The following is a 24,749-nucleotide window of genomic DNA, read 5'->3' as shown; positions in this document are numbered from 1 at the left end:
TTGGTCATGTCACTTCATGTCACTTAGAATTTTATATCCACCTTACAATTTCATCCAAGCAATCTCAGCCAAAACTGTGCATACACTGGTCTGTAGTGTGCATGTGGAGCGCACATTCTCACAGTGCATCTTCAAATTTGCATGCCTAGTGTACTCACTTTGTCACTTTACTTTGTTCATGAAAGGGTCTCTTTATTCCATTTATCTCATTAGTAGTTGTTTGTCTTGTGCACATATGTTTCAGTCTGAGGTGCTGGTGCTCTACAGCGACTACCAGTGGTCCTGAATTTCATATATACATTTGACAATTATTTTTTGTTCTTATTTTATCATGTACAGTAGAGAATTATTTATTATGTTGCACTTGTCAACATTCAGCAAACATGCTGCAAATATGCAAGCATGCTGCAAGTTCAGACACAACAAGTACAGAAACTCACTGGATATACAGAAAGAGAGAAAAAAGAAAGAAAGAGGTGTTTCCAGAGGAACTAAAAACTGCTGAATTTGGCTTGGACAGACTTTTTGTTTCTATAGTTTGACTCATTAAGTTACTGAAGTCTGATTTATGTATTTTTTGTTTGTTTTGTCTAAATTTACAGACATTTACATTTGTGTATTTACGATGCGTTTTCTAAATGATGCGCATATGTCGTAAAATTGATGATGCTGTATTGTCTTGGCTGTATTGTCGGAGAGCAGTGCACAACAATAGGACATCACCACCTCTTTAGTACACTCTCCCCTCACCTTCTCTGTCATCATTTCCAGGTATGAATGTAAGTGGAGAAGTCTCTGTGGCAATCACGGCTCGTGCACACACTGCTTCTCTGTTTAGACAAAACTGAGAAATATGTGGAATAAGTTTGTAATTTAAAGAATAAAATCACAAACAGCAATGATACTAGCTTATTTCTAATAAATACAGTGGATACATTTTTGAAATTTCATCATGAGGGGGTAAAAATGAGAGGAATTGAAACTCTTGGATAACAGTGGAGAAATCACCAGCGAGCAGTGAGTAGGAGCCTCAAAGCGGGCTGCCAAATACACAGCTGACAAATATGTGAAATAAGCTTGCAATTTAAAAAACATAATGGCATACAAGAGCGATACTAGCTTATTTCTAATAAATATAGGAGATAGGTTTTCTGAAATCATATGGGAGGGGAAAATCTGGGCCATTGAAGGAGAACAACGTGGAGATTTCCTGCCAGCAGCGGGCACCCCTGTGGTCTTGCCCACTACCCAGGGCTTCCACAGCAGGCTGGCTCGCAGCTTCTCTGTGACTGGCTTGTCATGTGCAGTGTTAGAGTTATGTACTGTTGTGGATGCCACTGTATATCCGGCTTCTTCAGTTGCCATGGTTAGCCTGCATGTGTATGAGAGCCTTCTGTGTCAAGGTGCTTTGGAGGCAGAATTGAAGCATAGCAGAGGTGGTGGGGGAGAGACCTGAAGTTGTACTCTTTCAAATTCTAAGTGCACTTTCTTTTCAATTTTCGATTTTCACAAATGATCACAACTCTTTGGGATGAGAATACATGCTGTAAATGAACTGAATAAATGGAAAGCTAGTGGTACAATGCCTATAAGCTGTTGCGTTGTATTTTGCATGTAAAAAAAATGATATTCTTTACTTCCACAAAGAATAAAGGACAATATAAAAAGAGATTTGTAGCCTCAGGCCATTGAAAGAGTGGATGGAAATGCTAAAATGTAAAATAAATGCTATTATTTTATTGGTAAGTCAGTTATCCAATTATATATATATATATATGTGTGTATGGCAGTGTCTGTCAGCTCATCTTTCCAACACTTATGTCCTGTGCTGGGTTTAACTGAGTGATTTACTGTCTTGTGTTATCTCTTTCAGGGATCTACCTGTTGGACATGATTTACATTGACTCAGCGTATCCTGCATCAGACAGTATCATAGAGACAGAGCAGCGAACCAATCAGATGAACAACCTTCTGAGGGTCATCTCTGACTTGCAGATGTCATGTAACTATGGTAAGAAACAAACTACAGCATCTACATTAGACACTTCATTGCTAGTGGTAATGCTAGTGCTGGATTTCGATCACATGATAACATTTGGTTATACATTTAAAAGACAGTATTTTAACTGTGGAAAAATAAGTGGGTTTCAAAATGTAAAACAAGGCTTGTGACATGATGTGAGGCGATTTACTGAAATTCTTTAACTGTTTCCATTAATGTTTCTATGTTTAAAGATAGGAAGCCAATATTGTAGTGGTTAAATGCACTTTAATGAGCCTGGGACAGACTAGATGTCAGGCTAATCTAGGGGCACTGGACCCCATTTACCAGCCATTCTTAAGAAGATATTGTGCAGTTTCTGACATTCACTAATGTTTTCTTATGTGGGATTTGTTCTAAAGTAAGAACAGATTCTGCGCACACTCGAGCACACTTCAGCACATAGTGTTGACATGCAGGGCGTTCACCTATAGAAATTATGACTACTGCCAACTGACACAGCCTTCAACAATAGACAATGGGATTCATGATTAGAACAGAGAAGAACAGAGGTGTGAATAATTCTGCAGTTTAAAAACACGTCAATCAATCAATTCATAACTACGTTATCTCAAGACTCTTTCCATAAAGAGCAGGTCTAGACCAAAGTCTTTAATTAGAGAGACCCAACGATTCAGGAATTCAAAATTAAGGATTCAAGAATCCCCACATGAGCAAGCATCAGATATTATATTGAGCAACAGTGGCAGGAAGAACTCCCCTTTAACAGGAAGAAACCTCGAACAGAACCAGGCTCAGAGGGGGGCGTCATGAATCCGACATAGACTTTTCTTAGGACCTTTCTTAACCCTTTAATGCCTGAACCATGAAATAATTGCCAGAAAATTAAATTTTTTTAGACTGGAGTGTTTATTTAACCTTCTGACAAATAAAAAAAAAAATTCATAGTTCATAAATAGTTCATAGATTCTTGTTTTTTTTCATATTTTCTCATATTTTAATTTAATGTGCTTCCTTTAAAATGGTTTACAATAAGTCGTGTACATAGTATACATTGAGTGTCAGATTAAGTGTTTTATTTAAAATGACTTCTTCCAACCATTTTTTCTTCAGATTACTTGGTGACCCTGCCACATGTCCAGAAGTATCTGTTGTCAGTTCGTTACATAGAGGAGCTCCAGAAGTTTGTAGAGGATGACAACTTCAAGTAAGTTTCATCTCAGTGAATGGCACTGCAGGGGTAGTAGTACGTGTTGACAGTATAGTCATGAAATTTTATGTGTACCTTTACTCAAAAGGGTGAACTCTTTCTATTGCGAAGAAATTCACAAAAATTCTGTCCACTTTGGTCACAATGCACGATTTTCTCTATGGAGACATGGAAACATGGAGGTGGGCGTGATGGGGGTCAGTGCACAGGAAGCAGGATGGAAAACGACAGGCAGCTTGTTTTATCTTTCTCCACAGGGAGTTCCTTCATCCAGCAGGCACTGATGACTTTCTCAGACAGCATCTCAGATCCTCAGCTCAGAAATAGGTTTGGCTTTTGCCACAGCTTACAACGGTTTGGAAGTAGCCCCTCATTCTCAGGGAGGGGCTCTGGTTGTACTTGGTCTATTATTTCTTAGTCTAGTCTTTATCAGACTGCATTTTTGGGTGGGACATAAAACACGCTCAAATAATGCATTATGCATATTAATGAGTCATAATTAAGACGTTTTTATTTAGATGATAAATGTAGTTTTGAAATGAGTGAAGAGTTGGATCTAGATTGGTAGACTTGAAGCAAGATTATGTTACTTTTGAAAGAAGAAATGACATTCTGCTTCTCTCAACTGAAAAAATTAACAAGAAAACACATGCTTACTCAATTAAATAGACTTATTGAACAAAACTTAACATGCAGCATACAACTGGTACAAAGTGGCTATGTCTTCTGTACTGTATGGGTAAATTATTATTATTATTATTATTATTAGTTTCGATTGCATTCTTAACACAGTCACTTTATAGCTGTGCATTTCTTTCATTCAGGTTACTAAGCTATACATTCCATTTCCTTAATCCAATTTTTACATCAACAGATAACAGACTGCTGGAATAGATATCACCACAGACAGTGTGTGATGTATTTCTGTCTGGACAGTAGTAATTATCAGCTAATCAGTGAGCAGCAATGAATTCTTGAATCTGACAGAAACCATTTGTGTTGCAGACTGTCTCTGAAGATTGAACCTGGCAATAGTTCCCCTCGCATCGCTTCTTCTAAAGAAGACCTGGCAGGTAAGACAAATATGGTAGGGCTACAGTGGTCTGTCCTTTCCTGCTGAAGAATACATGGCAATATTCTCTTCTTATGATATCTGTCCCATGCCTGTGCGCTAAAGGGAGATTTCAGTTGCGTTTCTTTCATTTCAAATAGTAAATGTCCACTCATCTGTTTGCAAACCGCAGTGATGTAGGTTCTAATACTAATGCCCTCTACTCCGTCAACTCCACATACATTCTCTAACACAGTTCACTGAAGCCGGGGACACACAGGAGGCAGAGGCACCACGAAGCATCATCATATTTCAATTCTGGAGTGAGCAGTAGCCTGGCTGTCCCAAAGAGAAGTGCCAGTCACTCTGTCTCTCTGTCTATGTGTCTGCTCGTCTCTCTTGCTCTCTCTCACACACATTCATACAGACAGACAGAGAGAACTGGCACAGAGAAATGCACTTCTTTCGTGAATAGCTTTGCATTGCTTCTGTCTCCAGTGTGTTGCTGGATGAAGGCTACCAAACTAGACTGAGATATTTATTTGAAAAAAAAAAAAGTTATGGGAGAGGAGAGAACAAAGAGTAACTGGTAGGGTGATGGAAGGGAGGCACGATAGCACAATCTCTGATGGCTAAATAGCTAATTTGAAGATTGATAACACACTGGCTTGGCTCAGTCACAAAAAGAAGAGGCAGGGGGTTTATATATACAGCAATGTCAGTTCATGTGGGAAATAGTTTTGGGGGGCTTTGGAAAATGGCATTTTTACAGTAAAACATGCATACTAAGACCAAAGTTTAAATGTTTGGATTTGAGTAATTTGGATTTAAATGTGTGTGATGGAAATCATTGAAGCTGGTTTCAATGTCTTATACAAGAAGGTTTGATGAGATTACAAAAGGTTATCATAATCAACTGTCAACACAAACAACCAAACTGTTCTTCTCTGTCTGTGTCATTTCCCTCTTATTTTCCATCCTCCTTCACCTCTTGGTGTTCTCTGAAGTCATCATGGAGGTGACAAGGTTGCAATGAACACTCTCTGAAAACTGTAGAGACAAACAATTTTCCTCCTGCATTTGTAAACTGTGCACACAGGCCAGTGCAGTGACTAAAAAGTTCCGTGAGGACATGTTGTAGATGGCCAGTCCACTTCCTTTATTTTCCTTTCTTGTGTTGTGTCAGGATTTTGAGGGGTTAATTTGGAGCAGGCCGAGGTGATGTAATGCAGCAAAAACAAGCCAAGAGCTTAATGTAGGTCAGGGTAATAAAGAAGAATGAACTCAGATCCGCATCAGAAAGCATGGCTGTCTGTGTGTGAGCTGTGCTTTCATCTACATATATGTCAGTAAGAACATGTAGCATGATCATGAGCATGAATAATGTCCAAGGAACCCTCCCAATCCCAAAATTCAGTAAACTGTTTTGTTTTTCTATTTTTGTCAAAAAAAGAAGAGATTTCAAACATCAAATTACAATAACAAAGGATGGCCCAAGCTGATCCTAAGGATTTGTATTGGGGTCGATCCAGACATATTTTAATGACTCAATATTGGCTAAAACAAAGTAGATAAAAGAATAATCCTTTTTTCTCTAATGTGCTTTGCCTAACTCCACCTGCTTGTGTTGCAGTGCTGCTCTTCTCAACAACAGCCAAGCTCAGTACATGAATTTTGTTGCATACGCAGGAGGAAATTAACGTCAATTTCCTTTCACATGGTGAATGTGTACAATTGATAATATTATTCATCTGTACCCCAGTTCCTCTTAGTATGTATCGCTTCCTGGTATGGTTTATTCCGAAGAATTACAGTGATATAGTAACATATATCTCTTAGAGCATATATGTCAAACTCAAGGCCCGCGGGCCAGATGTGGCTCGCGATACAATTATATACGGCCCGCGAGATAATTTCATGTGACTATTAAGAATGGCCTGTCGGTAAACAGCACTCCCACCTCTCATACTACAAATCCCACAATGCACTGAACAGCTGCAGCGCTAGTCAGGACCCGTGCAGCAGCCCCTCCTCCCGCAGGTATAATGACACACCGATCAGCTGATCAATGCCTCGCTCAGCGCTGTTATAGCGACACTCATGGCGTGTTTCCACTAGTACCTACTCAGCTCTACTCTGAGTAGGTACTAGTGGAAACGCCCCATTAAGCTAGCCCCCCCAAAATAAATGGCTAAACGAAAAGTGGACTTTGAAAACAGAGACTTTCAAAGCAGGTGGGGGGCAGAGTTTGTCTGTCGAGGTAAACCTGTGTGTCTTATTTGTGGAGCTGATAATGGCCATAATTAAAGAATATAAATATAAGAAGACACTATGAGACAGAACATCAGGATAGTACAAAGAAAGAAAAAAAATATTTAAAATTCTATTTATTTTATTGAGGAAAAGTTGTTGAAGTTTGGCTGTTTAAATTCATATTTCTGGATAAAATATATATTATTATTATTATATTATATTATATACATTAATAAAAGAGTCACTTTTAGAGTCTTCACTAAATGTTGAGCCCGTTTGGCCCGCAAATTAGACCCTGTGTTAAATTTTGGCACTTTCTTTGATTAAGTTTGATTAACATGCCTGATACCTATTTAACTGCATACTTTTAAACTGGGGTGTTATTAAATTAAGAATTATCTATCCATATCTGTGTCGATGTGTGATGTGCCTCCTACGTTTTGCTGAACATTATCTGACATCTCGATGCAGAGCTCCATATTTATTTTATGAATTTAGTTTAGTGTTTACCACTAGTGATTCACCTTTGATATAATGCCCAAAATATATTTTACTTTCCTTGTATGCGCTGATTTTAATTCGGATCTGTTTAGATTATTTTCATGTACCTGTACAATTCATATTTCCAAAAGTCATATTTGTATCCCAGAAATTCTCAGCTCTCTTTCTTTTTTCAAGATGCACCAACCTCTACCAGTTCCACAAATATTCCTTCGGTAATGGGAGACTCTTACCTGCTCTTTGCTGCTTTTTTACTTTAAATAAATGCATCTGAGTTTTTGACTGTAGGACTAAGGAACCTTTCAGTTTGTTTGCACTCAAAGAAATGTGTATCACCTTCCTGTACATGATGGCAGAGCACATGGACCAGGACACATGATACAAACCGTATAAAGCTTATTAAAACATTGCTCCACTGGAGCAATGTAGATCAGTCAGCCATCCCATAGCAGCATCCCCAGGGACTGAACACATTGATCTTTTTCCATAGACTCATGTCTAGCAGACTGGCCAGCCATATGTGGAATTTGGTTGTAATGGTCACCACAGTAACTGCTATTTTCTCTCTCTGTCTCTCTCTGTCTCTCTCTCTCTCTCTCTCTCTATCTGCCAACAGTGTAACATGCCTCAGTTACTACACAGGACATCAGTGAATCATTTAGGAGTGTCTGAGCTATTACATGGAAATGTCTGGCAGGATACAGCATGCCACCATGACAAAAAAATAATCTGCTCAGTATGACGTTATCAGAATGTTTTACATGTTATAATGGGGAAAACATCCAGTTAAAGCCTAAAGAGAAGATGTTGTGGTCGGTGGAGAGAGAGAGGGAGAGAATAAATTGCTTTGGTGAACTTAAAACAGCAGTTTGTCAGTGTAGTTAACTATAAATTAAAACAGTTGAGTGGAATAAATTGGGGCAGCATGGTGGTGCTGTGGTTAGCACTGTTGCCTCACAGCAAGAAGGTTCCAGGTTCGAATCCTGGTTTGAACCTGGAATCTTTCTGTGTGGAGTTTGCATGTTCTCCCCATGCTAGCGTGGGTTCTTTCCAGGCACTCCGGCTTCCTCCCACAACCCAAAAGACATGCAAGCTAGGTTAATTGGTGACTCTAAATTGCCCGTAGGTGTGAGTGTGAGAGTGAGTGTTTGTCTGTCTCTGTATGTGGCCCTGTGATTGGCTGGCGACCAGTTCAGGGTGTCCCCGCCTCTAGCCCGAAGTCAGCTGGGATTGGCTCCAGCTCCCCTGCAACCCTGACGGAATGGATGGAATTAATTACATTTTTTTTTCACTAATTGATTAGTTCAGTCGTGACATCCATCCATTATCTAAACCGCTTATTCGTCAGGGCCACGGGGGGGCTGGAGCCACTGCATCAAATGCCACAGTTAGTTGTATGTAGAATATCTATTGTCATTGTACTTCAATATAGGACTAGACCACTAGGAAAGAATTGCATATTTCCAATTTACGTTCCATTACGTTTTTAAGATTAATCCATTACGACTAATGGATTAATCTGAAAGGGCCATTCCACAGATTTTACACATAAAGGTCAGTTCATTCCCCAGCTGAGTGGTCCTAACCACAATGACCCCAATATTCAGAGAGTATCAAATTGTCTCTCCCCCAATACTGTACTGCTTTCATCTATTCTTATTCTTTTTTATACCATGGTCTGGATGAATACTTGATTCTGATTGGCTGCTGGGTGTCCAAGTTAGCTTTTTTCCAACAGTGATTATAACGCTGGTCCTTCGGTGTCTCATCCTCTGAACACCACAAGATGGAGACACAACCTTTTTTGAACATTAATGATCGCTGGTCACAGGGGTGACCCTGTGATCTGGAGCTTTTGTCTGTGATGTGTCGGTAGGGTGAAGTCAGCACAAGTAATAATCTCACATCTCACATTCAACTTCCTGCTTCAGGCTGCAGCCAACAACAACGTTACACACCGACATTCATTTGTTCATGAAAATCCTCATATTGATTTGGGGACAGTGACATAGCTGGTTAGCTAGCTATTGTTGTTAAACATACTGAGAAATTATATTTACTGTTTGTCAACCACGTGCAGTGTTATTTACATTGAATCTTGCTGGCATAACGCTGAGCGGAAGGGATCTATGCGCTGAGCAGACTAGAATCTCCCATTGCCATGTCGTAAATATTGTCTGTCCTATTTACTGGAGTAGTTTAACATTTCCATTGCATAACAACCTAATGGGATGGCACCTGTTAGTCAAATCCTCAGGCGTTACCAGGCAAACAGAGTTTAGATTTTGGTTGCAAAATGCATGAAAATATAAATGAATGGTTCCATGGTGTCCATGGTATAAGCGGGATAATGCCCCTCAAGGTGTCCATTATCAGGAATTAATGGACAACGTGGAGGCAGAGAATCATCAAACTTGCAGAGAATCATCGTTGGGCATTATCCTTTACATATTGTACATAAAATTTGGCACAGATCAGCATTAATTAATTAATTAAGCGGCACTGTTGAAAGAGACAGCACTGATTTGCACATCATGAAAATAAACATGAGAAGGAATAGTGACATAAGGCTTTTTTTAAAAATTCATAGCTGTATTTCTATGGAGCTACTTATATTAACCAAACACTGCTCCTTATGTCATGCTCACTTTGTTGTTATCAGGCAATAGAAAAGGAAATAAGAGAACAGACAGATGGCAGCAAAGTGGGCATAGAGGTAAACAAGAAAGGATCAACTTAAAGTTCAGAAGGGTATGTGATCATGTAGAGCCATGCTGTTCAAATATGAACAGAATGCAATAGTTTACCAAATAATCTCATATTGACTTCTGTGGACAGAGAGGGAGATGGAAGGAGGGAGGTGTTGTGAAATTTGAAAAGAGAAGCTGGAGAGAGGGCAGGGAGAGTGACTTGGAGGAGGCGAGTGAGAACAGTGTGATGTTTGGAAGGTGTGATAGATAATAATGGAGTAAAAGTGTATCAAGTGTATTTTTGGCAACCTTGCATAAATTAATAGAACCATAGCAGCATAGACTTTCATGTAACATGACTTAAATCATCTCATCATCCTCTGTGGCTCACCAAAAGCTTTGTCAAGTCTGAAAAACAGAATTCCTGGTAGTTCCAAGCAAAACATGTTATTGAGTTGCATTATTCGAAATGGGACCCAGTGATTAAAAGTCAGATTATTTAGGCCCCTGCTGCTTCACATTTTGATTTTTGAAATCTGTCTTGAAAGTCCTCTATCTTTATGGAAGTGTGATACTTCTAGGGATGGCACTGTGAGGAGATTTTCCCTCCAGTTGATAAGCTTCTGACAGCACCAGTGTTATTGATTATAGTGCACATTTCACAAGAAAGGGTATTCATTGATGAAGCATGTAGATGTTGTTTAGATCTTCATCTTAATCCAAATTCTTGCCAAATATGCGCTTTTGCTTTACACTTTAACTCCAAAACCTCCGTCATTTTCTTGTTGGTCAACTCCTTACTCTTGTCATGTGAAAAGTGAAATCTGACTCCTGCAACTCTGCTGCCTTTGCTGTACAAAGCTGTGCGGACACTTCTAACTGTGTCAGTCGTCCGACTAAGTATTGATAACACACTTAGTATTTTACAAAGCAGAATTTTTTTATTTGATAAACGTGGCAAACCAATGGTGGGTGCAGTGGGCAAGTGAAAAGTTACTCTTTAGATCAAAGTAAAAAAAATAACAGCTTGTCCAAAAACTTTTCTCTCTTCTCTACTCTTTCCAAACATTCTACAATCAAAAATGTACTTGATTAAAGTTACACAAGTATCGACAGTCAAAGGGAGTCAAGTGTGAAAAGTAAAAGAGGTCATTATGCATGAAAATCAAAACTGAGACTGAAAGTCATGATCAGTTTGATACCTTCTGGAGATGAACACAACTAATAAAAATGTTTTAGTATTAGTATTTTTAGTTATTTCTCTATTGCCATTTAGTTGCTATTCACTGTCTAGATAGAAATGGGACAACTGTTGTTCTGAATGAACTTGTACATATACTTTAGTGGTGGCTGGCTGTCAGGCATCAGGAGTGTCTCATCAGTACATAATAACTGCAGATGGTGTTCTCTTCATACCGGTCAGATGACCATTTGGAGTTATATAACATAGCAGAGAAAGGCTGCTCTGGCAGGGTCCAGTGGCTTGTTGGCTCATTCCGCATAAACAATGGTTATGCACTTCATACATTGCCAAACAGAATCATTTGTTTTATTTTCTCTCTCTATGTACAAGTGAGTATAAGATGGCATTTTGGACTGAGCAGAACATGTGCAAGGACAAAAACAAGAGAAATTCCATGTGACCTGATGCCTTCACCCAGTTCATGCATTGCATCACTGTATGTAAGCAGGGAAAAAACATCTCGTGGTGATGCTGTCTGTAACTTTAGCTGTAATCATCCAGAGAATATAAGCTCATTTGAATGATTATATTCCATAAATCGTCTGTGTTGGGAAGTTTCAGACTGCAATCTGGCTAATTCATCCAAACTGTTTTGTTATGTCTTAGCTGCAGTTCAAGTAGCTGAGTAAGCACACACGTGCTTAGAGATTACCTAAGAGCTAGCATTAATCATCAGGAATATGACTTTTCAAAGGATTATTTGGTCAAGTGTAGCTCCTATTGTACAGCTTACTTGGTGTATACATACATCTGTGGATGCGCTGGGACACATCATCAGTGATGTATGTATCCTGAGATCATCGGGTGTTTCGGGTCTTTCAACATCAGACACCCTCCCTCAGGCAACCCAGTCGGGTGTGATCAGACCCCGACTTGTGTCCCAGCAGCGATGGCCCACTTCTCGGACCTTTTGATCCAGATCCACCTCGAGGCTCTCTCTACTGCCTCTGTGGTGGACCTGATGGCTCTCTTCTTTGCAGCCCCTGTGATGCCAAGCAGGGTGTAGATCTTGCTGAGGGAGCGGGCAGCAAAGCCTCGACATCCTACCTCTATTGGCTCGCAGATGTTAGCACCATATCTGGTCTCAAAGAGGTCAGTGTTATGTGCTCTGGGAACTTGAGCTGCCTGCCCAAGTCAACCCGCAGTTCCCAGTCTGATGCCGATGAGAGTAGGCTGGCTGCTGATGTTGTCTGTGGTTGTGGCTTTTCTCCGGCTTTCACAAAAAGTATTTCCCCTGTGTGTGGGTCTGTCTGTTGTTGGCCACTGCAGTGGAGATGGTCTCGGCCACTGTCTTCAGCACTTGGTCGTGGCGCCAACGGTAGCGTCCTTCGCCAAGGGCTACTGGGCAGCTGCTCAAGATGTGCTCCAATGTGCCCCGTCCTAGGCAGAGAGGACATGTTGGAAGGTCACTCTTTCCCCAGACGTGCAGGTTAGATGGACTGGGTAGCACATCGTAGACAGCTTGGATGATGAACTTGATCCGCTGTGGCTCTGCCTTCCAGATGTCATTCCAGGTCAGTTTTCTCTCCAGCGCTCCTTCCCACCCTGTTGAATCCCCCTGCTGCCGCATGCTCACCATCCTGCTGGTCCTCTGATCCTCAACTCCTGCCCATACCTCCTCCAGGACAAGATGGCGTCTGTCCTTGCCTTGGGCCAGGTCGCACCGTGGCTGAGGGATGGGTCCCAGCCCTGCTCGTCTGACAGTCACCGAGCCCACCAGCGCCTTGTGTCTCAGCCGGGACTCCGCTAGCTCCAGCCCCTCTTGAGCTTTAAATTTCCTGCCTGTCCTCACCACTATGCCTGCTGATGCCACTCTGCTGTCGCTCAAGTCTCGATAGGCTAGTGCCTCTCTTGTGCGGGAAACCCTGAATTCCTCCTCCAGGCTGCTGAAGGGAAGCTGGAGTTTAGTGCTGGAGCAGCACTTGTGAGACTACGTGGGAGACCCAGCCAACTTCGGAGCTAGGAGCTGATCTTTTTCTCCAGGGTCTCTACAGTGGACAAAGTCACCTCATAGACCAGCAACGGCCAGAGTACGCGGGGCAGGATGCCATGTTGGTATAACCATGCCTTGAACCTGCCGGGTAGGCCAGACTTGTCCACTTTAGACAACCAGGCATCAAGCTTCTTGATGATCACTTGGACTGACGCTGTGTCTCTGAGGCTGCAGTCAAGAACCTTTCCTAGGCTAGTGACTGGTTTCTCAGTGATAGATGGTATTGACATGCCGTCCACAGCGAAGCGAAACTTGTCCACAACTTTCCCTCTCTTCAGGACCATGGATCTGGATTTTGTTGGTTTGAAACTCATCCTCGCCCAGCGGATGAGCTTTTCCAGGCCCTGAAGGATCCACCTGCATCCTGGCACTGATGTGGTGGTCACCGTGAGGTCGTCCATGAAGGCGCGGATGGGGGGCTGTCGAATTCCAGACTTTGATAGGGGGCCTCTACACTCCGTCTCAGCTGCCTTTACCAGCATGCTCATGGCAAGAGCAAACAAGATAACTGAGATTGTGCAGCCAGTTATGATCCCTTTCTCGAGCCGGTGCCAGTTGGATATTATACTCCCTGATGTCACTCTCAACCTGAACTCCCCATAGTAGTTCAGGATGATGTTCTTGATCTTGCAGGGTATGTGGTGTCGGTCCAGGGTAGTTTCCACCAGCTTATGGGGGATCGACCCATATGCATTGGCTAGGTCCAGCCAAAGCACTGCCAGATCTCCATCCCCTCACGTGCCTCCCTGATTAGCTGGGTGACCACCCGGTGTGTTCCAGGCACCCCGGGACTCCAGGAATGCCGCCTTTCTGTACTGCGGTGTCAATGTACTTGATCTTTAGGAGGAAGTCTGTCATTCTTCTAGCCAGGATGCTAAAGAAGACCTTTCCCTCCACACTGAGGAGTGAGATGGATCGGAACTGCTCCAGCCTGGTTGAGTTCTCTTCCTTAGGTATCCAGACGCCCTCCGCCCGTCTCCACTGGTCTGCGATGGCCCCCATTCGCCAAATCACTCGCAGCTGTCTCTCCGTGCTGTCCTCTGTCTCTCCAGTTGTATTTCCCTGCTTTGTTGAAAGTGCTGCAAATTAAGTGTGCTTTTTTCACTTGTGCATTAGCAAAAACTGACACAATAATAGTCACTGAAATTACACTCCACTTGCTGCCTGGATGATAATCAGGACAGGGAGACCTCTGTTCCTCTGGCAGTCCACCAGCAGCCCTTTGGCCTTTCAGATATTGAGCTTCAGGTGATTGTTGTTGCACCATGTGATGAAGCTCTCTATGAGCTATCTGTGGTCCGCCTTGTTGTCATTGTTGAAGTCACTTTCAAAATGTAATGTTTTTTATGTTATTTGTTACTTTCATTTGGAAGTAATAAGTTGCTTTAGTTAGTGTTGTCATAATACCAAAATTATGACTGACAAACGGAAACTGAAACAATCTATAATAATAACAATAATAATAATAGTGTTAATAATTATAACAATAATAATAATAATTGTTTATACCACTTATCCTTAAGGGTTGCAGGGGGGCTGGAGCCAATCCTAGCTTGCATTGGGCGAGAGGCGGGTTACACCCATGACTGGTCACCAGTCAATCACATTCACGTTCACACTCACACCTACGGGCAATTTAAACTGCAGTCTTTAGACTGTGGGAGGAAGCCGGAGTAACCAGAGAATACCCACGCAAGCACAGGGAGAACCTGCAAACTCCACAGAGAAAGGCCCCAAGCCTACAACTTGCTTTACTGCTGTATTCAAAATGCTTTTTTTATTCTTTTTTCTTTATTTACTTTTTTCAGATACTTGTTGCATTTAGACGTACTTTATAGTAAAGCACAGCATTTAAAAGTAAGAGGTTAATACCATTTAAAGTCTTGTAAACTGTAAACCTCTAAACTGTCAGCAAACCAACATGTTTTCAAACTCCCCTCTTCTCTCATTCGGACTATGGTGACTGAACAGTATTCAGAACAAGTTTAGTAAGAAAATCACTCTGAACCAATTATAAAAAAAGAGGGGTGCTCCCCACCATCTGTATATTAAATGCTATGGATGACAGTTAGGTTCATGTCCTACAATTAAGATAAGCAGTATTAGGCAGCAGGAGCAAGAGTGCCTGCATGAATATGCTGACAAAAAAACACAAAAAGACACGTTTAACTTCTTGTCACGTGTTCACGTTTAACTTGTCAAAATCTAGAGATGCTTTTAGTCAACAGCATAGTTGGTAATCATCTCTGATGTAGTTACACATACAAGCTAAAATAGGATTGCAGTGTTGTAGCAGTTAGCAGTGATGAACACTTTTCTGTGTTTCAGGTCTGTCTGAGGTGTCTGCCTCTATGAGATATAATCGACGGCCAACCTGCCCTGACGCCACTGTGGGGGTTCACATCCCCACCCCACCTCCATCTCACCACAGAAAGAGCCATAGTCTAGGAAACAAGTGAGTATGACTGGCCTTTTCCAGAGTTTGAGTGTTTCTGAGATCAATATAAATCTATGTTAAACTGTAACCTGTAAACTCTTAGTTTAAAAGTGTTTAATAAGATCAATAAGCAAATTCAAGTCAGAATGCAAATCTAGCCACAGATTCAATTAGAAAATAACAAACTAAAAGAACTGTGTGCATGTACAAAACATTAAAGACTCTGTATTTTTCCAAATTACAGCTCTACTGTCACTAGTGAAGCTTATAAAATCCACTCAAGGCTCCAATTCTCACACTTATGTTGTACAAAAAAGACAGTTCACTCTGATATCGCAATCACAATTTCATTTGAAACCAACCAGAATGATTAGTTCAGAAGAAGACTTTTAGTAAAAACTTAATTGCATTTAAGGTGCATAATAGAAATCACAAACACAACATACATTTCGTCATTGATGTGTACTAAAGTCAAGTCTTCTGGTCTTTAATGCAATATTTGTATAATGTGTTTTTCTCCTTTATTTACTTTTTATAGAAAGTTAATATTTGTAGATGACACTACTTGCCAACTCCTGTAAGGCCCCCTTCCACCTATTCTCCCAACCCACATTTCAGCAGCAAAATTACTTCATAAATTCACTAGAATGCAGGAAAACTGTGAAACTGAAATTAACAGTTTTCTGGAGGAAGATCCGCAGAAACCCCAATTAGGTATGATCTCCATATTTAGGCTCTGATGTCTGGAGGTTGGCAAGTATGCTCATGATCCATTCTTATTCATTGTTGACCACGATCATTGATTTGACTCTTCATATAGGAATGCTTTGAAAATGTGAATTGAACTGAACTTTTTTATACAAAATTCCTGGGGGTTGAGGAGAGATGACCCTGATGTGTGCGGTGTGTCACAGAAGACTGACTGAAAAAATGCACCTACTCCACTGTTTCTAGGGATGGGTCATGATTTTTGTATATTCAAATATTCATCAAATTATTTTTAAAAATGTAATAGTTTTTTTTTTTCAAGTGGTATATTGTCCTTCATTTTCTCACTGGTGTCCGGTAGTACGCCCGTTGGGAGCAGTAGATTAATCTGGGGTGCTGAGATTAAGCCAGGTCTCAGGAAATAAAAAACAAAGATGGCAGATATATAATGGTCAAGGGGAAACTGGAAGAGCATGTTGTTACACTATTTAACATTTATGCCCCACCAGAATCTGAAAAATCACTTTTTAAAATGCTGTTTGATATCATTACCCAGGAGACAGAAGGAATATTGATCTGCGGGGGCGATTGGAACGTGGTATTAAATCATACTCTGGACTCAAGTAGTACTAACTAGGGGTAATTGATGTGTGGAGAGAATGTCACCCTTTAGAGAGGGACTATACATTCTACTCTGCCCCACACTCAATCCATACAAGAATTGACTATTTTTTCATGAACATCGAAGATCGATTTAGAATTGTAGATTGTAGGATAGGTGCAGCTGATTTATCAGATCATTGCACTTTATATTTACTATTAGACCTCACTAGGAGAATAAAAGCCACAAGTTGAAGATTGAATGTGGGTTTGCTTAATGATCCTAACCTAGTGGAAACCTTAAAAATAGAGATTAAAAATTATAGAGAAGACAATGATAAAGAAGGTACAGATCCAACAATGTTATGGGATGCCTTGAAGGCAGTAATGAGGGGTAAATTAATATCATATACTTCATTCATTAAAAAGAAGAGACTCTCAGAGTTCAAGGCTGTCTCAGGGCATTTGGAAAATTTGGAACATATATACAAATCAAAAAAAGATAAAAAAATATTGGGAAAAATAAAAGAATTAAGGGGAAAAATAGATGAAATATTAACAAAAGAAGTAGAAAAGAAAATGCGATATCTAAAACAAACACACTATGAAGGAGGTTCTAAATCAACCAAATCTTTAGCCAGACGTCTAAGAAATAAACAACAACTTAATATTATATATAAGATCAGAGAGCCAAAATCTAAAGCTTTGGTCTACACACCAGTAGAGATGGAAAAAGCATTCGAAGACAAAACAAGATGTAGGGCATGCACATATTTTTTGGCAGTGTACAAAAGTAACCCAGTATTGGAATGACGTCTGTGAGGAATCTGGGAAAATTCTTGGCCACAAATTGCCAATGACAAGACAAGTACTTTTCTATATTTAGGGCATCTCACACAAAGAGAAATACCAAGTAAAGACAAGTATTTGATTAAAATATTTCTGGCAGCCTCCAAAAAAGCCATCACACGGAAATGGTATAAAGAAGACCCCCCCCACTTTGAATAATCGGAGAGACATTGTGGAAGAAATCCGAAACATGGAGAGACTCACACATGTCATACGACTGCAACAAGCAAAATACGAAGAGCGATGGGAAAAATGGACAACATACAAAATGTCAACTGACACCACGTTGTAACTGTTGTTGTTTTTGTAAAATGTTAAAAATGAATAAAAAAATTTGAGTTAAAAAAAAAAAAATTTACAAAACATGTAAATACTGAAGTACATTTGAACACTACAGTACTTGAGCTACATACCTGCTTTCTTGCACGCACTCTGCCTGTGCACTCATTTCGTATGACCAGACTCCTCCACAAGGCTTGGCAGACTTATTGCTAAAGCTTGTGAGCATTGTCATTAGGATACTTGAAAATCTAGCTACTCCCGTTTGTTTCTCCAGTGCTCTAGACCCTGCCTTTAATGTTGGACATACAACATGTATCAAACAAGGAAGTATTTCAGCAAACATACATATGTCAGTACTAACATAGCTTAAAAATAAACCATGCAAGAACATAGCCATATTGAATAAATCACCTGTTTCACCAAATTTGCCTCTCTCATGTCACGTGTTCATTGCACCATACGTACTGATTTGGCATCATGGTCGGTGTGATGCAATGTACTGAATAGTCGTGTTAAGCTTGTGTTGCTTGCTGAAATGGACCCCACTGTGCTATTACGTCACTGGGTATAATGATATGAAGACAAATATATGAAACTCAGGAAAATTAAGTTAGCTATTATTGTGAAATGCAGTGTAATATCTTTGAACCACGATCTGTGGTACGTTTTCCTTGTTGTCTAATTGTTGTTCTCTGTCCACAGTATGATGTGTCAGTACGGCATGTCAGAGAGTAGGAGTGCCACGTTTCCTATAGAGAAAGCACGACACCTGCTGGACGACAGCTTCTTGGAGTCTCAGAGTCCAGTCAGAAATGATCCACACAGTACATCTGTGTCCAATGGTCTATCATTAGGTATGTATATACTGTGTAATACAGTAGTTTTTATTTATTTCATTAACCAGTATCTGCTGATACCACATTTACATCATTAGCTTTTCTCAAACTTTAGCCAGAAGCATAAATCTGTGTTGTTTTTTTATCAAATAGGCAGTAGTGAAAGCTCTTTTGCGGAAGAGCTGTCACCTGGGATGGAGAGGTGAGAGCCAATCATCTTATACTGTATAACCCACATACATACCTACCTAAATATAATCGTTAATTCTGATTTTTATGACTTCTAAATGAGAAATAAGGTATGTTTACACCATTAGCGCTTTACCTAACTAGTTAGATAACAAGCTAAGGACAAAAACAATTGCTTCCTCAATCTTGCATCTTATTTAAACAACTACATCTCCTCAAGGTGATTATAAACTGACAATAAAGTTCTTGTAAAAATTAAGCTTACAATTCTGTCTGTATTTTTCTTATGGTCCACAAATCCCGTAAAGACTAAACCAACAATGAGCTTTTCATCTCTCAGTACTTTATGACCTAATTTTTAATAGTTCTAGTTTGGTGGATTTCTGTGACACAGAGGAATAAGACACATCAAGCTGTGATGCACACAATACTTGTTTGTAGGATACATTCTTTGTTGGTTTGGGTGTGCACATGGGAGTTACAGACAAAAGAAAAATCTAGAATATCACTTATCTAGTATCTGTCTGTCTAGTATCTGCATATTATATGCCTATATTATCAATGTATTATATTTATATATATACGTATACATGCTCAGACTGACTGTGACAATGTGTGACAAACAGGGGCCGCATGTATGCAACACTGGGCCCCAACTGGAGGGTCCCACTTCGCAACTCCCCCCGGAGCCGCAGCTATGTTTACAGGTACAGTGAAGTGGGAGAACAAGTTAATGTCACTTTAAATAAAGATAACTCATATTTATGGGGGAATAGAAGTTAGAAACATACTGTGTTTTATCTCACCTCATTCCCTTGTTGTTGGTGGAAGTCAAGTGTCATTTTGAAATCAGCTGTCACAAATTAAATGGGGCTGTAGGGTGTACATTCCATTTACTAGCTACATTACTAGACACATTAGTTGAATTATAGTGGTTGCCTAAGTCTCTATAAAGGGTCAATTCACCCAATTACTAAAGGGAAAAAAAACTCAAAAGCAGATAAACAAAACTGCTGTGAGAACACATTGTCAAAAGTTTTAATAGGGACTATTTCTTCAGACTAAAGTGGTTTTAATAAAAAAAACTTGACAGCATGGTCTGTTATTTATCGAGAAAAACAGGGATACTGATTCTGATGTTGATTTTTTTAACTGGGCTATGAAAAATGGATGTGAGCTCTTGATCAGATCAGATTGTGTTTGGCCTACTTTACTTTACCTGCTACAGACTGACAGTCACTGCAGAGGAGGTGTACTTCATATGTGTCTTGTGTCTTTCCTATTCATCTATGAGAAAAGCTAACTTTAGAAAAACATAATGTCAGTGTTGGTCACTTTCATGCTATCTCTGTGAGAAGGTGAGTCACTGTCATTGTCACCGGTTAGAGAACACACTATAATATATCAATTCCACTTTGCTTCTGTTACATTTACTCTACAAAAGCCATATGAATATCCAGAGACCAACAATAAGAAGTAGTAGTAGTAGTAGTAGTAGCAGAGTATTACATTTTCAAGCATGTGGCCACACGTCCAAAACTTGTGACTGTGTTAAATTCTGATCAGTTGACGCTGATGTTAAATAGATTTGTGCCCCTATTATTGCTAAACATAAAAATATATTTTCTACTGTCAAACCTTATAATAGCTGCACAGGACACCATGTAATCTGTTTGGCCTGTTGTCCATACAAACAAGATCCCACACAGCCCAGAAAATACATTGTGCTTTGTCAATAACTACTAAACAAGCATTAAAAGTGTTGGTTGTATGTTTAATAAAACTTTAAGGACTAGTTCCTCTTCTATACTAATCATTGAAATCAGGTTGGTTGCAATGAAAACCTACATAAAGTAGAACCAGCACTGTTTTCACAGAGCATCATATGGTGCACAGGGAATCACAGGGAATCATAAATTGCTTATCTTATTTTGTGTTTGGGTCCTGTCTTTTCATTCTTTCTCCACTCCCCATCACTCTTAGCTCCTCTGCTGCCAACTCCTGCTATGGATGCAGTGAGGCCGGTAGTGTGACCATTGAAGGACCCCTGCGAAGGAAAACACTATTGAAAGGGGGACGGAAGCCCAGGGTAAGGTGATCTTTGATTTCACTGTGGTTTAAACTACTCTGTTTAAATATGGTTCACTATGTCAGCAATGGAATTATCTGATGTCTTGAGTGAGATGTTTCTGAATACCCATTTATTTGCTGTGTTGCAGTTGTCATCGTGGACCAGATTTTGGATCACTCTGTCTGGATCAACACTGACATTCTATGGGGCGAAAGCACTGAGAGCCTCTGAGAGGAAACATGTAAGTTCAATGCTTGAAGAACATGAAAAAATACTTTGTATTGTGAGGATGGGGTTCTATTGTTTACTCTGCAATCTCTAAGGCAAGTATCATCTTATTAGAAACATCTGTGCAGTGTTTAACGTCTGATGAACCCTCAAACTCATGGATCTGTTACTCAGACTTCCTTTGTGTTTTAAACACAATACCCTTTTCAGTGTTACTAGTGATACTATAAAGAGATTATTGCTGTTCAACCATTAACCCTGTCTCCTAGAAAGTATTATATATAACTAATTTATAACAGCCAATTTAAAAAAAAAAACATATAATTACGTTTTCTATCAATATAATGTTGAAATAAATTAATGTATCTGGCAAGTTGCAAATATGTTGATAATGAATCTGTGAAATGTTCATTGACAATGTATTTGTTTTCTACCAAAATATCTGATCTTGCGATACAATATCCATTTACGACAAATACAGCATATTAAAAAATATATGTATATATAAAATATAGAGCAAAAAAGTGTGCAGTAAGGGACAAAATGGTCCAAACAAGGCCAGCCAACGTATATCCCTGCTGAACATACTCGACGTGTGTGCTCTTGCGCTCCAGTGGAGGTAGTAAATGCCAGTCCTAAGGAGTCTGATATAGAGCAGGTCATTTCCATGACCACAGTATTAAACAAAAATGGCATGTATGGAGGTAGAAGCACTGCTGTGCTTAATACACAGAAGGAGGAAAAAATGGATCCAAGCCATCCTCACAAATTTTCACAATTTTCTGACCATTATTCAATCCATAACTCTGGCCTGATGCTGAATTAGTGACACTAAGGTGCCTCTGAAACTGTGGTGATTATATAGATCCTCTGTGCTGCAGGGTTGATGATGCGTGTAAAGCATATCAGTCTGGACAGAGACGGATGCACTGCAACTTGACTAGTTGGCGGCAATTCTAGTTTACATTACATTAAATTTTTTAAAGAGGTGTGCATCTGTTACAGCATAGCTACGGCATCTGTATAAATAGACTCCAGTATAATACCATAGCCCCATAATAAGTACACTCTAAATCTAAAAGTACATTTTTACTGCAGGGTTTTGTCATGGTGAACAATTAATGTCCAAAACGCAGTGAGCACAATTGGGGAAACTGATTTTTAATGTGGGTATGACAGCTAAAATGTGTTAAGTGTTTACATCTTTGCAGTGAATCTGATTCATTGTAATCCTGTGTTTTCCACAGTATAAGTCCAGTCCCTGTAAGAAGGTGTGTGTGACTGGATGGATGGTGGTGCTGCCAGATGATCCAGCCAGACCCAATATCTTCCAGCTCAATGACCCAGACAAAGGTCAGCTCTCCACCATCAACAGAGCACCTCTTGTTTTTCCTTTTCCTTCATTTAAATTCAGATAGTCACATAGAACAATTTGTGTCACTTCACAGGCAATGTTTACAAGTTCCAGACAGGATCCAGGTTTTCAGCAATCATCTGGCACAAAAACCTGGAAGAGGCTTGTAGAAGCAGCAGACCTCAGGTATGCTCATCACACACTCATCTGTTTGGATCGTGTGTCAGTTTGGGTAAGATTAAGTGACGTTTTTCTCCTAAAGAGACAATACAAAGATAAAGATAAATAGAAATGTATGTGGTACATGGGCCACAAAGTTCTAACTATACTAATACTTGAATCATCAGCAGAAACAGGGAGACATGAATAAAGAGTAGATGCTTTTTTCTACCTGTTTCACAGGTTAATTAAATGCATTAATAACTGACAAAAACAAAAAGGTCAGTAAATCTGCAGATTCTTCTTTCCTGCAATGTTTATGCAACTCTCAGGCAATTAGAATGAGCAGCATTATAATTGTACAGGGAAAGGGTCTGCCTGACATGTTAAAGTAATTGTGTTGTAATAATTACATCTTGTGGGGATATACAGTATATAGTGTATGTATTCCAGTTTTTCCAGTATGTAAAGTCATATTGATCAGTTGCCCTTAGAAGGGTTTGCATCCTTGTCCATGTGGTGGCTTTCCTGCAAACAGCCAAGAGTATTTTAAAAAGAGCCATGACTTTGTCATAATGTGACAAAATACTATTTTGTTCTGTCTTTCATTTGCAATCTCTTGCAAATATGAAAAAGTTAAAGGGCAACCCTGGAAAACATGAAGATGGTCAGCCATTTTTTTAATGAATTACACAAACTCTAGCTTTCCTCCTGCCCCTGATAACCCCTTTGAGTAAAGTCACAAAATACTGTATTATGTTCTTCCAATGGACATCTCTCCTGGACCTTGCGGTGGCATTTCTGTTTGACATAGAATAATGTATAATGTAATGTACTTTTGTAGGACAGTGATATCAGATGTTTGTTCTCTTTAAAGCATCACTTAATACATTGACCAAGTTATGTTCACTATACTCCATTTTTTAAATTTGTATGACTGAAGTAGTCTCTTTCACTGGTTTTATATTTGAAAAGATATGATATTATTTGAAAGATGTTTTAAAAGCCATTATCAGTGGTTACCAGTTACACCCTAATTGAATTTTAAAATTCAAAAACTGATTTTAAAATGGGCTTTTAAATTGTACTCAACAGCTAAATATTTTGGTTTGCTGTCTTAGCTAGAGTCAGGTAAGAGGATGGAGATGAGTTCATTTCTTTGCCATACAGAGCTACTTTCTGGGCATGTCTGGCCTAGTTTAGCACTAACACTGCTAGCCTAGCTCAAGCAAGTACAGTAAGTGAAAATATACACCTTTTTGTGTCTTGCTGGGGGGAAAAATCATGTAAGAAAAACAAAATGAAATCCAGACATTGTGGTTTCAGAGGTTGTTACACATTTCTTTACCTCAGCCTCTCCAGCTGCCAGGCACACTCAAATGCAACACATACGAACCACATTACACAACATCATGTCATTTATTGCAACAATTGACATCTAAAGCTCATATTGGATGTGCCATACAGGCAAAATAATGTTACCAACATGGATCTAAGTTGTATTATAAAAGAAGGTGATAAGATGAGACGATAAGATGATAATATATCAGTGCTGAAGTTAAGCTGCCAAAATCAATCAATTACAATGGCTATACAGATGCCAAGCAGACTCTGAATAAGGCCTAAGTGGCTTGGTGTATGTTTTTTTTTTTTTAAACTTTTGACACATCTAGCAGTTTTACCTATTGCTAATATTTGTGTTAAATATCTGTTCTATTCTTCCAACAGATACCAGCAAACCTCATGTCATTTGAATGAGAGCGGACTTTACCCTGTGGGATATTGTTGTGCCAAACCATTTTCCCATTTGTTTGGAGAGTATAGACTAAATTATGGAACACAGTGGAATTTGATGGTATCTACTGAGATGGCAGTTAAGGAGCATTTGATATTATAGAAGACGCTCTTTGATACTGGATGTATGACTGCATATACCAACATAACTGCTGTCTTCTTCAACATAAGTAAGTGTAATGTAGACAGTGGAAAAACCAAGTGAATGGAAGATTTTGGTGAGGTTGTCCCTTGTGCTTTTTCTTTAAGCTTCCTTGTTCACTGTCATTCATTACGCTGCTAAAAACAAGTACAAACAT

At 39.6% G+C, this 24,749-nt stretch overlaps 1 protein-coding gene across 1 annotated transcript in view; it reads left to right on the top strand.

Moving 5' to 3' along the window:
• LOC139218567 (ras-specific guanine nucleotide-releasing factor RalGPS1-like) overlaps window positions 1-24,472 on the top strand; it is an 89,245-nt gene extending 64,773 nt beyond the window's left edge. Inside the window, exons 9-20 of the mRNA XM_070850189.1 lie at window positions 1,874-2,011; window positions 3,116-3,209; window positions 4,218-4,285; window positions 15,272-15,398; window positions 18,522-18,673; window positions 18,809-18,857; window positions 19,471-19,551; window positions 20,828-20,933; window positions 21,064-21,156; window positions 22,391-22,496; window positions 22,592-22,683; window positions 24,385-24,472. Coding sequence (XP_070706290.1) covers window positions 1,874-2,011; window positions 3,116-3,209; window positions 4,218-4,285; window positions 15,272-15,398; window positions 18,522-18,673; window positions 18,809-18,857; window positions 19,471-19,551; window positions 20,828-20,933; window positions 21,064-21,156; window positions 22,391-22,496; window positions 22,592-22,683; window positions 24,385-24,414 — 1,136 coding nt within the window. The 3' untranslated portion in view covers window positions 24,415-24,472. The remainder of the gene's footprint in view (window positions 1-1,873; window positions 2,012-3,115; window positions 3,210-4,217; window positions 4,286-15,271; window positions 15,399-18,521; window positions 18,674-18,808; window positions 18,858-19,470; window positions 19,552-20,827; window positions 20,934-21,063; window positions 21,157-22,390; window positions 22,497-22,591; window positions 22,684-24,384) is intronic.
• The last annotated feature ends 277 nt before the right edge of the window (window positions 24,473-24,749 follow it).

This window comes from Pempheris klunzingeri, chromosome 19 (genome assembly GCF_042242105.1).
Source record: "Pempheris klunzingeri isolate RE-2024b chromosome 19, fPemKlu1.hap1, whole genome shotgun sequence".
In the NCBI taxonomy this organism is placed as follows: domain Eukaryota; kingdom Metazoa; phylum Chordata; class Actinopteri; order Acropomatiformes; family Pempheridae; genus Pempheris; species Pempheris klunzingeri.
Note: the sequence above shows the minus strand (reverse complement) of the source record. Positions and strands in the feature narration are given on the sequence as shown.